Source organism: Camelus bactrianus, chromosome 34, assembly GCF_048773025.1.
Source record: "Camelus bactrianus isolate YW-2024 breed Bactrian camel chromosome 34, ASM4877302v1, whole genome shotgun sequence".
Classification (NCBI taxonomy): Eukaryota; Metazoa; Chordata; class Mammalia; order Artiodactyla; family Camelidae; genus Camelus; species Camelus bactrianus.
In genome coordinates this window covers 574,406-587,871 of record NC_133572.1, presented here as the reverse complement: position 1 = coordinate 587,871, position 13,466 = coordinate 574,406, and the positions used below count along the sequence as shown (strand labels likewise).

Genomic DNA, 13,466 nt, shown 5'->3' with positions numbered 1-13,466 from the left:
TTACTGTGCGTGTACATGTCCCCATTTGAAGGAAAGGACCATTTCTGTGTATGTCTCCCCATTTAACTCTTACACAGCCTGTGAGGGAGGTGACAGGGCTCCTGTTTTACAAGTGAGGGGTCCCCGGGGCCAGGTGAGCGCCAGGGCGCAGCTGGGAGGCTGAGCAAGCTCCTGGCCTCTGGCAGGCCACCTGGCGCAGCGCTGGCCGTCTCTGCGCGGAAGGAGCGCAGCAGCGAGCGTGTCTGTCCCTGTGCCGACTCCACAGTCCCCCGTGGGTTAAAAACACACAAACGGGGCGTGTGTCCCTCCTTCACGGTAAGAGTTCGTGCTCCAGGCTGGGAAGAGTAACAGAGGAAGGCAGAGTCTTCAAGAAGTTGTTTCGCAGCCTTTCCCGCTTTGGCAAATTGTTCTTGGCAAGAAGCAGGAGTGAGGCCCAGGTGACTTAGCTCTGCCTGAGAAAGCCTGGCCGGCCCCACCCCAAGCTGGGAAAAGGCCAACACCCTTCCTCAAGATCCCACCACCGGGAAGGAAGTAGCCGAGGTGTACCCGCAATGTTAACACGAACCCACAAAATGATGACAAATGTCACAGTGATATTTAAGAGTTTAGTAAGGGAAACCAGGACAGGAAAGATCTTAAAACAAACCACACAGGAAGCTTGTGACAAGTCTCAAGTTTTTTATTTTCAGAACAGAGGCTGGTTATATTTTTAAAAAGAGAAGGAAGAAAAAAACGTGATAAATGCTAGCATGGTGCACTTCCCATCTTCCAGGCTCTGCCTACCAGCTCACTCTCTTCCACAAAAACATGTGCAGTAGGCACCGGGGCACGTCTGTCGAAACTGTCCTGAGAGAGGCTCCAGTCCAAGCCCTCTTTAAACCAGATCAGGAGTCAGGGGCTGAGACACAGGCCCTGCCCGATGTTAGAGGCAGGCGGCCCCTGATCCGACCCCAGGTTCTTCTCCGTGACCCGCACTGTGGACGCAGGCCCGGGGACAGTGCACATCCTGTCTGCTGGACCCACAGGCAGCATCTCCGGTCTGACCCGCACTACAGATGCCCCTAGAAAGCCAGAAAAATGAAGCTTTCGGGGCATTTCTTGTTGTGAATGGGGCAAGGGAAGTAAGTAAAAGGGCTCAAGAAAAACACCAGAAGGGAGGGGCTGACCCCTGAGGACAAGTGCTGGCACCAAGTGTCAGAAGGACGTGCATCCAGGGGCCAGTGGCCTGGCCTCTGCCAGATTCAGCCGGTGCCATCAGTCTCTCGATGTACTGGGGAAGTGGCAGCTCATCAGAACCTGTGCCAGCCCCCAAGAAAGCTCGACAGCCTCGAGATTTCACAGCCGGTCACTCAGTAGGGAGACCACCACCCAAACAGTAGAAAGGGCGAGGGGCGAGGGCCGGGCAGGGGCCAGCCATGGCTCAGACACAGTCCTTCTCAGTCACTGAGATCAGGTAGCAGAGAAACAGCAAAGCTGGAGAGAGGACATGGGAACAGAGGGAGCGGCTCCTGCCCCCCAGGGTCTGGGCCCCAGAGCTTTGACCACATGGAATTCAAAGGGAAAGAAGAGGAGTCCTGGGGGGAGGAGAGAAGGCAGAAAACACACAATTAGTTGCAAAATCCCACCAGCTAACATTGGGCCTGTCGGTATGGAGAGGAGGGCTGGGAGCAGGGACAGCACTGAGGGCAGCTTTGTCCTCCTTGCCCTCAGCCCTCCTGTGTCTCCTCTTCTGTCAACAAGCCCCCAGAAGGTGGGAGAGCCGGGCCCCAAGCGAAAAACTGAGGCCCAGAAAGCAAAAGTGGTGTGTCACTCACAGCTTGTGGGTGACATAGTCAAAGCCACAACCCAGGACATCTGGCTCTTTGTCCACGGTTTACCGCACCACACAAAGCTGCCCAGGCACAGAACGGGGGAGAAACATGGATTCTGACGACCCCCACCCCTGCCTGTTTCGGGGCGGTGGGGAAGAGAGTGAGTACCCCTAGCCTTGCTCCCAGCTCTCCTCCCACACTCCCACCGCCCCGCCGCCGAGATGCCAAGACTGAGGTCCCACATCAAGACTCTACATGGCTACCCCTGGATGTCACCTGTCATCAGCCTTGACGGGAGGCACACCAGGGAGGGGGCTGGGCCGGGGAGGGCTTGCCCACCCCACCCCACGCAGCCTGCTTTTTCCCTAGAAACTCTCAAGACCAGAGCAGAGGACAAGGTCACCCTTTCTGATCTACACCAAGCTCCCCAGGGGAAGAACAGACAGATGGGGAGCTGAATTTCCTTCTCTCAGGCCCATGGGAGACCCAGCGTCACATCTGTCCAGGAACCCCTCCAAAACTATTCTTCTGAGCCAAGATCTGGCCCAGCCAGCAACAAGCTTCAGGTCGGACAGGAGCTGTGGGTGCAGAGGGAGGGAGCGAGGGAGGCAGCTGACGGCTGACCCTCCAGACCCTGTAATAAGTAACACTGGCACCAAACCCAGCTGGATCCAGTGGCCACGGTGAATGCAACTTCTGAGTATTTATCATTTTTGCAAGTGGCATCAGTGCGTGATGCAGCTAAAGTGGAAAGCATGGAGGTAGAAATGCTCACTCACCCAAGAATGGGTGCAGTTTGGTCCTTAGAGTGTGGCCCCTCCCCTCCCCCAGCTGAGAGGAGAGGAGCCGGACTGAGGAAGGTCCTGGGAGGAGGGCAGCCAGGCAGCCCCCAGGAGCCCAGCTCTTTCTGGGAATTCATGGCCTCAGATTCAGATAGGAATGTGTGTGGTGGGGAGAACAAGGACTCCCCAGATCTCCTACTGATTGTGAGGGACACAGGGACACAGGAAACAACACACACCCACACCCACACCCACACACACGCAGACTTCGCATCTGCCATCTGGAAGAAACGACACACACACATTGGGGGCACTGTGGATCCTGGGTCAGTTTCAAGGCGTGGGGCAACGGCCACTACCCATAGCCTAAAAGCAGCTGGCAAGTCCAAGCATGTGGGAGGGAGAGCCCTGGCCCAGCACCCCCTGCCTGGACACCCCTTTCCTCCACCCTCCCCCACAGTGGATAGGAATCAAGGTGGAGGTGGGGCATGCAAGAAGCAGGGGCACCCAGCCCCTTGGAGGCCAGGGTGAGTGGAGGGCTTGGAGACGAGGACACAGTCAGGGAACCTTCCTCGTCACCGCAGCGCCATCTCCCTCCAGGCAGGTCTGACACAAGGGGTTCAGAAGGGCACACTGGCCCTTGGTCCTATTAACAGTTGCCGCCCCAGACAGAGGCTGATCCAACCTGGTGGGAGAAGGTCAGAAGACGGGGAGTGGGGGTCTCCCATCCCCAAGGAGAGCCCCCCAACCCCTCAATTCTGGGCGGCCACAGCCAGGGTGTTCACATAGCCGTGGGTTCCCCCCTCGTCCTCTGAGACGCAGTGGGCCAGCTGGGGGCCTCCCGGCACCTGCGAGGCAGAGGGCGGAGCGCCGTAGCCCGCCCTGGCCCGACTCGGGGACGCCGGGATCCCCGGATCCCAGCAGCCCTCCAGGGCCTCCAGGCCGCGGCAGCCGAGGAAGAAGAGGTTTTTGAGCATGAAGACAGAGAGAGGCTGCTGGTAGCTCACCGCCAGCAGGCAGCGCAGCGCCAGCAGCGGCGCGTCCACCAGGCAGCCGCCCAGCAGGCGCAGGAGGCGGCCGCAGCGGCCCGGCCGCGAAGCCCGGCCCCGGGGGGCGGCGGCGGCGGCGTGGATCTCGTGGAGCCAGAGCACCGGCGAGGCGAGCGCGAGGAAGTAGACGGCGATCAGCAGGTAGCGCAGGTGCGCGGGAAGCGGCGCGCGGCCGTCCAGCATCAGCTCCACCAGGGCGAAGCTGTCCAGCAGGTCCAGGCACGTGCCCAGGAAGCAGCCGGCGGCGCGGTGCTGCTGGGGCTGCAGGAGCAGGGGTCCCGCGGAGCCGGGGGCGGCGCCCGCCTCGCCGATGGCCCGCACCAGGCTGTAGAGCAGCGGCGCGGACAGCGCCATGGTGAGGCGAAAGCCCGTGGTGCCGAAGGGCGCGCGCAGCTCGATGAGGTCCAGGATGGACGTGCCGAGGATGAGCACCACCTTGGGTGTGAAGGCGATGGAGTAGATGAGCCAGGCCAGGTAGGCGAAGGCGAACTCGCCGGCTGCCCCCGCCGCCCCCGCCGGCCCCGGGCCGCCTGCGCCCCCGCGGCCGCCGCGCGCCTTGGCGCCCGCAGCCCCGGCGGCGGCGGAGGCGGCGGCCGGCAGGTGCAGGGGCGCGGCGTGCGGGTGGTGCGGGTGGTGGGCGTGCCCGCCGCCCCGACGGCCCCGGCTGTTCTTGGCGAAGAAGATGGCCCAGCCCGCCGCCACCACCAGGTCCGTGGCGACCCAGGAGCACCAGTACAGGTCGGTGACGGCAATGAGGTACACGTCCAGCAGGCCGCCCTGCGCCAGCAGCAGCGCCACGGACAGCGCCTGGTAGCCCCAGCGGCAGCCCGGGCCGGGGGCGCAGCCGCGGCGCCCACCACCGCGGCCCGGCCGGGCCCGGCGGCCGCAGCAGCCGCAACACGAACGGCAGGAGGGGCCGGGGCCGGGGCCTGGGCCGCCCGCGCCCCCGACGGCCCCGGCCGCCGCGCTAGCGCCCAGGTCGGCGGCGGTCATGCTGCACGGGGAGGTGGGCGTGGAGGCGCGGGAGGCGGCGGGGGTCCCCGGGGGCGCGGCGGGCACCAGCGGCCTGCTGATGCTGGCGCTCTCGTCGTCGTCTTCGCGCTCTGCGCCCGCGCTGCTGCCGCTGCCGCTGCCGCTGCTGCTGCCCGAGCCGCTCCGGCCGCGCAGGAACCGGGGCTGCAGCCGGGCGGGGGGCGGGGCCGCGCGGGGGGCGCCGCGCGCGGGGCGCATTGTCCTCGGCTCCCTCCCGCCTACCCGGCCGGAGCCGCGCGCCGCGAGCCAAGCCCCGTGGCCGGGCGCGCGCGGGCTGCTGCCGACGCGCGGTGACGGTGGCAGTGACGGCGCGCGGGGCGGCCCAGCCGAGAACTGGGGGCGGGGCGGGGAAACCGGGATTGGATTGAGGGCCGGGAGGGGGAAAGCCTGGGTCGGCAGGAGGACGGGTGGGGGGACTCGAGGCGCGGAGTTGGGGTGGGGCGGAGGGCGCCGCGGTCAGAACCAGGAGGGTCGCTGGGGGCGGGATGGGAAGTAGCCGGTGATGTCCCACCAGCTGAGTCCCCGGGGTGTTAGGGACCTGACAGCCTTGGTCTCAGTGTAGACCGTGCCCCAAGCGCGAGATTCAAAAGACAGGCTCAGACCTCCGCAGGCACCAGAGCAGCATTGGCCTCTCCTCTGTCAAGTGGCGTTTTCATTGGGACATCCTGTTTCTCCCTGGGGCCCTTAAAAACCAGTGGAGGAGTCAGGCCATACTGATTACAAGGACCAGGAACGGGAGACTCTTTGCACATATTCGTGTGCCCTGCACTGGGCTCAGTTGGGGGAGGTACCCGTTTCCAGTGAATGGAGCAGTTCTTTGACTATGAATGCTTGAGATGAAAGGAGGGGTGGGGGGTGGTCCCTGTGGCCCCAGCCAAGTGGGCCTTCAGTATTCTCTGAGGTCCTTAAAGCAGCAAGAGTGGGGCGACAGGAAGATGCACAGCAGAGGAAAGTAAAGGGACACCCAGAGAACCGGCACCCTGATAGAAACACAGGCCCAAAGGTGGTCATGGGGAGCACTGCAGCCTGGCCAGTGGGCGGGAACTGGGCAGCCCTGCGTCTCTAGGTCCCAGCTCGTCCTGACTCACCTCCTGGACTTAGTGCCCGACGGGGCTGGAATCCAGAAGCAGCTCAGGAAGGCAGCAGGCGGAGCCAAGACTGCGGGGCTTAGGAAGCAGGTCTATGTGATGCAAACGCCCAGCCTATGACGCAGGGCAGGAAGCCTGCCCACCCCTTCCTCCTCCTCGCCACACTGAGGCTGCTTGTTCCCTGCCTTCGTTTCTCAGGCCGCCGCGGCTGGGGCTCACCTTCCCAGACGACACCAAACAGGCCGATTGAGGGAGTGGGGCTCAGTGGTGGTAGCGGCTGGTTGCCCAGGACTTGCCCCTGAATCTGCTTCTTGAATAGGGTCGTTTTGAGCTGAACCTGCTTTTCCCAGCCTCTTGGAGTTGTCTGCACAACTAATCCGTAGTAGATGTGGGATTTCGAACCCACAAGCTGCCCCCAGCACACACACGCGTTTGGAAAATTCTGTGGCCGGTCGGCTCTCGTGAGGAGCAGTGCAAGGCAGAGCGGGTTGGCGGGGTGCGCTGAGCTCTGGGGCGGAGGTCTCAGCTCTGCCACTCAGCCCGTGTGATCTCGGACTGGTTACTTCACCTCTTTGAGCCTCAGGTTATCCAGCTGTGAAAAGGGGCCGCTATCTATCTCACCAGGCTGTTGTATTGAGGGAGGTCATGAGTCCCAAGGGTTTGGCCCAGTGGCTGGCATGGAGAATGTTCTCGGTTAACCTTGACTGTTGTTACCATCACTGTTCCATTTAGCTCGTGTCTTACCCTCCCGTGAACATCTACTCCTAGCGCAGGCGGCTGCTAATGACAGTTTTCTGGGCTGGATTCCTTCCTGAGGCCACGTTCAGAGTTCCGCTCCCAACAGCTCTGCACTTGGGTAAACTCCAGGGAGCTAAGCGGCTCTCGTGAGGAGCAGCGGTTCCTGGAGCCGCTCACAGGCTTCACCACGTGCTTCCCTCACGAGCTTCGGCGCTGCCAGCTGGTGCATGGCCTGCCCACCCGGGCAAGGTGGGGAAGAAGCAGCAGGGGAAGCCTGCACTCCTGTGAGCACCACAGCAGCTCCAACAGATGTCAGGGCTGAGCCCGTCCAGGTTAAAAAGCGGATGGGGGAGCTGCCAACTGCTACCGGGAGTGACAGCAGCTGGGCTCCCAGCTCTCCCCTTGAGGAAACACCAGCCAGCAGCTCACCTGAAAGCTGGCCCAGGACTCCTGCTCGAGTTAACGAAGCAGCTGAAGAAGCAGGAGCAGCTGATGAAGGCAGAGAACGGGGTTCCGGAGGGAACGCTGAGAACCCGCCCCGCCCGGCCCCCGCTCACCACCCCACCACTCCAACGCCCCCCGCCTGCTCTCACCCGCCAGTGCCTCCTGAGACAGGTGTCCTCCCTGGTAACTCCGGGGTAACAGCCCTTTGAAGTCATCTTTGCATTTCTGGGAAGCAGGCTTCAATCGCTCAGATTAACTTTTGTATGAGTCTTTAGCCCAATTTTCCTTTTTATTCCTGAGCAAAGAGACCACAGATAATAAGGATGAGAAATCAGGGCGCAAAACACGGTACCTGGTAGTCAGAATGCCGGAGGGGTATCCACTTTGCACTGGGTTGCGTCTGATCTGCCACGTGCACACACACACGTGCATACCATGCACACACGTGTGCGCACACACAGAGCCTTCGCTTCAGCCTGGAGGGCTTGACATAGATGTGGCTAAGATGAGAAGAAGGAAGTTAAAAAGACTTTGTCGTACAGTAAGTGAGTACAGACATGCCATGAGGAACTGGAAAGGGGAAGACACAGTCACTGAGCAGCTCATAAGCACCCGGGTCTGGAAACAGGTGGAGCAGCTGACTTCCAGTCACACAGCCAGTACAGGGCAGAGTTAGGCTGAGATTTGACTCTCAGCCCAGTGCTCTCACCCACCCACAACCTTCCTTTCCATTCTGGGGGACAGGGACAAACTAAGCAGGTTTTCATCCAAAAATTATTTCTCTAAGCACCTGTTAAATGGGGGTGGGGGCACTGGGTAAGGCTTGTTTGGAGACCTGATACCCTGGTCCTCCTGGAGGGGAAAGGCCAAGGTCACTGCCCTCCTGGAGCAGCCGTAGGCAGGCCAGGGGGCGGGCAGACGTCCCAGATCAGCCCAGCAGCACAGGAAAGTTCAGCGGGCAGGGCGGCCCCTCAGCACTGAGCCAAGGCCCGCTGTCCGTGCATCACCGCTGCCCTCTGCCTTCACAGCAGGTACCACCGGGAGCTGTCGGAGGCTGTGTGGAGCCTTCTGGGGGCCCCTGTGGAAAGGCACAGCACCAGGCCGACTCCCAGAAAATGACCGGGGAGCTGGTGAGGAGCCACCCTGGAGCAGGATGAGTCTGCGAAGCTTCAGCCTGTGAGGATGTGAAGCTTCAGGACTCCTCTGAGAGCGCTCTGAAGACAACGCTCTCTGCCCACCACTCAGAGCCCCCAGTCCCCAGAGCCAGGCTGCGCCCACAGGCGTGCAGGACCCTCTGGTGAAGGAGTCCCGGCGTTAGCCCAGACACACTGGCAGAGGCCAAACACCGAAGAACAGAGAGAAGGGAATTCAGAAGAAAACGAACAGAAGCTGGGAGAGAGGTGGGGCACCACCGACCTCGTGAACAGGCACCCGGTGGGAGTACCTGGAGGAGAGGAGAGAGAGAGGGCGAAGAAAAAGAAATTCAAAGAAATAATGCCTGAAAATGCCTCAGATTGGATTTAAAAAAAAAAAAAAACAATGAATCTACACATCCAAGAAGCTCAACAAACTCCACACAGGGTACGCACAGAGACTCGCATCCAGACACGTCGTAGACAGCGTGTCAAAAGCTAAAGACACAGAGAAAATCTTGAAAACAGCAAGGGAAAAACTATGTCACATACCAGGGAATCCCAGCAAGACTAACAGCAAACTTCTCATCAGAAAGAGTGGAGACCAGAAAGCGGGGGAGACGCTCTGCAAGTGCCGAAGGAAGAAGTGAAACAAGATCCTTACATCCAGCGAAACTGCCTTTCAGCAGTGAAGGTGACGTGAAGACATTTCCAGATAAACAATACCGGAGAAGCTTGTCGCTGGCACACCTGCCTTGGAAAGAAACTATACTGAGGGAGGCGCTTCAGGCTGAAAGCAATCATTCAGATCCATACACACCAAGAACACAAAGATTGCCAGGAAAGGTCACTAGGTAGGTACTTACGGAAAACAACGTAACTGCATATTTCTTCTCCTTTCTTATCACCTACTTAAAAAGTAATTGCATCTTTTCATCAAATGGTGCAGGAACAACTGGGCATCCACATGAAGAAAGAAGAAGAATCTACACACAGATCTACACCCTTCACAAAAATTAACTCAAAGTGGATCCCAGGCCTAAATGTAAAGCAGATCACGCAGGAGGAGGCCTCGGTGATCCTGGGTTTGGCAATGACTTCTAGATGCAACACCAAAGCTGTGATCTGAGAAAGGAAGAACTGGGAAGCTGGACGTAAAAATGTTAAATGTCTGCTCTGCAAAAGACACTGTCAAGAGAACGGGAAGGTAAACCACAGACTGCGAGAAAATATTTGCAAAGGACACACCTGATAAAGGGCTGTTAGCCAAAGTACACACGAGGCTCAACCACAGGAGGCAAGCGACCCATATAAAAAAAAGGCTCAAAGGAACTTAATAGGCACCTCCCCAAAGAAGACATGCAGATGGCAAATAAGCACAGGAAAAGATGCTCCAGGTCTTACGTCATCAGGGAGATGCAATTAAAACAACAGCGAGGTACCACCACACACCTGACCAGAACCGCCAGGGTCGGGTAAGGACGCAGAACAGGAACCCTCCTCCGTGGCTGGCGGCCATGCAGGATGGCACGGCTGCTTCGGAAGATAGTTGGCATTTTTACAAAACTAAACAATTCTAATGCAGCAGTCGTGCTCCCTGATGTTTACCCAAAGGAGCTGAAAACTCACCTCCACATAAAACCTGCACGTGGATATTTATAGCAGCCTTACTCACAACTGCCAGAACTTGGAAGCAACAGAGATGCCATGCAGTAGGTACATGGAGAAATACACTGGGGAACAGCCAGACAGTGTAAGACTATTCAGCACTAAAAATAAATGAGCTTCAAGTCATGAAAAGACATGGGGGGAATTTAAATGCAGATTACTAAATGAAAGAAGCCAATCTGAAAAGGTCACATGTTGTAGGATTCCAACTGCATGACACTCTGGGAAAGACAAAACCACAGAGACAGTAAAAAGATCAGTGCTTGCCAGGGGTGGCGGGGGGAGCGATGAACAGGTGGCGCATGGGCGACTTTCAGGGCCACTAAAATACTCGGCCTGACACTGTACTGGACACGCACCCCTGTAACTCGTCCAGAGCCACAGACCGCGGCGCCGAGAGCGAACCCTGATGTAAACTGCGCTTTGGGCGGTGCGTGTCCACGCGTCTCCTCAGGTGTAACAAACGTGCCGTCTGGCGGGGCTGCTGATGACGGGGGAGGCTGTGCATCACGCACCGGGGGTGCGGCTTTATGGGAAACCTCTGTACTTCCCTCTCGATTTTTGCTGTGAACCTAAAACTGCTATTTTAAAACCTGTCTTTTGAAAAAGGAATTGCATAAAACCATATAATTAGCATCGTGCTGTTGGGCCTTTAACACATAAAAATGTAGTATCTTTAACAATAACAGCACAGAGGAGGGGTGTGGGCACAGCTGTGATAAAATGACAAATTTCTGGTGGTGACTTGAATCCTCTCAGTGAAGAGAACTAGAAATGGTAAACAAGAATTTTGATATAACAAGCTTTATAAATATATTTTCTCTCTGGTAGAGGGAGAGTAGATCTCAGCTTCTTTAAAAGACATAAAACTTTTCTCCTGGTCATATATCCAGAAGGAACCCTACTTCAGGATGACACCTGCACCCCAATGTTCATAGCAGCACTATTTACAACAGCCAAGACATGGAAACAGCCTAAATGTCCATCAACAGATGACTGGATAAAGAAGATGTGGTATATTTATACAATGGAATACTATTCAGCCATAAAAACCGACAACATAACGCCATTTGCAGCAACATGGATGCTCCTGGAGAATGCCATTCTAAGTGAAGTAAGCCAGAAAGAGAAAGAAAAATACCATGTGAGATCGCTCATATGTGGAATCTAAAAAAAAAAAAAACCCAAAGCAAACAAACAAAGCATAAATACAAAACAGAAACAGACTCATAGACATAGAATACAAACTTGTGGTTGCCAAGGGGATGGGGGGGTGGGAAGGGATAAACTGGGATTTCAAAATGTAGAATAGATAAGCAAGATTATGCTGTACAGCACAGGGAAATATACACAAGATCTTATGGTAGCTCACAGAGAAACAATGTGACAATGAATATATATATATGTTCATTTACAACTGAAAAATTGTTCTCTACACTGGAATTTGACACAACATTGTAAAATGATTATAAATCAATAAAAAATGTTTTAATAAAGTTAGTTCATGAAAAGATTAAAAAATAAGACATAAAACTTTTATGTAAAGTAATAATTAGAAAATGTATATTGCAACATATAGAGATATAATATATGTGATGATAATGCAGGTAAAAGGGGGGAGGTGCAGCTCAAGGGGTCCGGACCCCAGTGCCTCCTCCAGGAATAAATAAACAAGCCTAATTATCTCCCCCCACAAAAAAAAAAAAAAACGCAGCACTGAAAAGGGAAGGAGGGAGTGGAAACATATGGGAGCTGCTTTTACATCTTGCTGAAGTGAAGGTGGTATAAACTGGTGTAAATCATAAGCTAAGACGTATATTATTAGCTCTGGAGCAACCACTGATAACTCAAAAAACAGTTTGAAAGTCATTAAAGGAATTAAATGTTACACAAGAAAATGATCAGTCAATGCCAAAAAAAGGAAGATTTTTTTTTAAAAAAAGAACTTCAGATTTCAAGGCATTGAAAAAAATTAATAGCTGGATTAAGCAGCACATGAGACGTAACTAAAGAGACAATAAATTTAATGACATAGCAAGTTCTGTCGAAGGCAGCAGACAGAGCTGGGGGCTGTGATGTGTGAGAGAGAGATCGACTGACAAGGTGGAGGGACTGGGGAGGTCCAAAGTGGGCCCAACAGAAGTTCCAGGAGAGACATGAAAGGGTGAGGACAACACAAGAAAAGAAATTTTGGCTGAAAAAGTTCTAAAACTGTGAAAGAAATTCTCCGATCCACAGATTCAGGAGTCGCAGCGAATCCTGCAGGATGAGTGAAAATAAACACGCTCCTAGATGCTTGGACGGGAACCTGGAGAGCGTCTGAAGCAAACGATCTTCAGAGAAACCAGGTGGCAAAACGAAGGACAGCAGGCAGACCGACAGCGGATTCTCGTCAGAAGTAGCAGAAGCCAGAGAGCAATGGATGGTTAAAAAAAAGAAGCTAAACAGATCAGTGATCACTGTAAATGTCCTTTTAATAACTGAGATCATTGGCTTAGATTTTTTAAAATTCCCAGCTATATGCTTTTATAAGAAATATCTCTAAAACATAAAGACAAGGAAAGATCGAAAGTGAAAGGCTGAAGAAAAAAAAATGTGTATTTTTAATGCATTTATGTAAACAAACCAAGCAAATAGTAACTTTAAAAAGCTGGCATGGCTATACTAACATTAGAAAAAATAAACCTTATACCCAAGAAAATGATCAGAGATAAAGAACTTCCCCAAATAACAAGGGACAGTGCAGCCTAGTAGTTACGAGCACACAGCTGGAGCCAGACTAACCGGCTCCAAGTCCCGATGCCGCCACTCAGAAGCTGGTGACCTTGGTCAAGTTACTTAATGTCTCTGTGCTCAGTTTTCCCATCTGCAAAATGGGGGCAGTAATAGCCCCTACTTCATAGAATTGTTATGAAGGGTCAGTAAGTTAACACAGTGAGAGCACTTAGAAAACACTGGCATGTTGTACTGTCTAAACACTTGCTGCTGTCAAAGGGCCAGGTTCCAGAAAGACATCGTAATTCTGAACTTGTGCCTACACAATAACACAGCTTAAAAACAAGGAAAGCAAAGTGAGCAGTATTATCATGAGAAACTGGCAAATACCTAATTACAGTGGGGGATACAAACACATGTCTCAGTAATCGACAAATCAAACCGGTAAGATTTTGGTAAATACATACACAAGTTTAAACACATCATTAACAAGCCTGACCTAATGGCTGAATATAGAACTGTATGCCTGAAAAATCAGATACTATACACAGTTTACAAGTACATGCGCAACATTTATAAAACCTGACCATGTACAGGCCTCATTCCTTGACTTCAAAGCAATTAAATTAGGACACAGTAACAGAAAGGTCACCAACCACTCCCCAAATATTTGGAAACTTTAAAACATACTTCCAAGTAACTCACACAAAGATTAGAAAATATTTAGAACTAAATGATCATGAAAATACTGTTGTCAGAATGAACGGGGCACAGCCAAAGCAAACCTCAGAGGGAAATTTTTAGCCATAAATGTTTCTGTCACCTCCCCCCAATTTTTTTTATGTTACAAAAGCAGAAAGACTAAAAATTACAAGCTAAGCATCCAAACTAATAAGCTGGAGGAAGAATAATGGAGTAAATACAGTAAAAACATAAAGAAGGAAATACTAAAGATAAAACAAATAATAAAACCTGATAGTTAAATACACGAAGATCTGACATGATT

General features: G+C 54.0%; 1 protein-coding gene across 3 annotated transcripts; it reads right to left on the bottom strand.

The window, feature by feature from the left end:
• Positions 1–647: 647 nt before the first annotated feature.
• On the bottom strand, positions 648–12,194 carry LOC123619623 (transmembrane protein 121B). Of its 3 annotated transcripts, none has more exons than XM_074357552.1 (4): positions 7,094–12,194; positions 5,982–6,989; positions 5,763–5,840; positions 648–5,357 (listed from the first exon to the last, which is right to left on the bottom strand). In XM_074357552.1, the coding sequence occupies exon 4, from the start codon at positions 4,870–4,872 to the stop codon at positions 3,346–3,348; it is 1,527 nt and encodes a 508-aa protein (XP_074213653.1). In that variant the 5' UTR covers positions 4,873–5,357; positions 5,763–5,840; positions 5,982–6,989; positions 7,094–12,194; the 3' UTR covers positions 648–3,345. The 3 variants fall into 3 exon arrangements, with proteins under 3 accessions (XP_074213653.1, XP_074213651.1, XP_074213652.1); XM_074357550.1 differs by having other exon boundaries at positions 5,763–6,989; positions 7,094–7,239; positions 8,630–12,194; XM_074357551.1 differs by having other exon boundaries at positions 5,763–6,989; positions 7,094–7,239; positions 8,944–12,194.
• Between the last annotated feature and the right edge of the window lie 1,272 nt (positions 12,195–13,466).

Bases quoted from the DNA above. Each gene is read 5' to 3' on its own strand.
- LOC123619623 (XM_074357552.1), bottom strand. From the start codon at position 4,872: ATGCGCCCCGCGCGCGGCGCCCCCCGCGCGGCCCCGCCCCCCGCCCGG.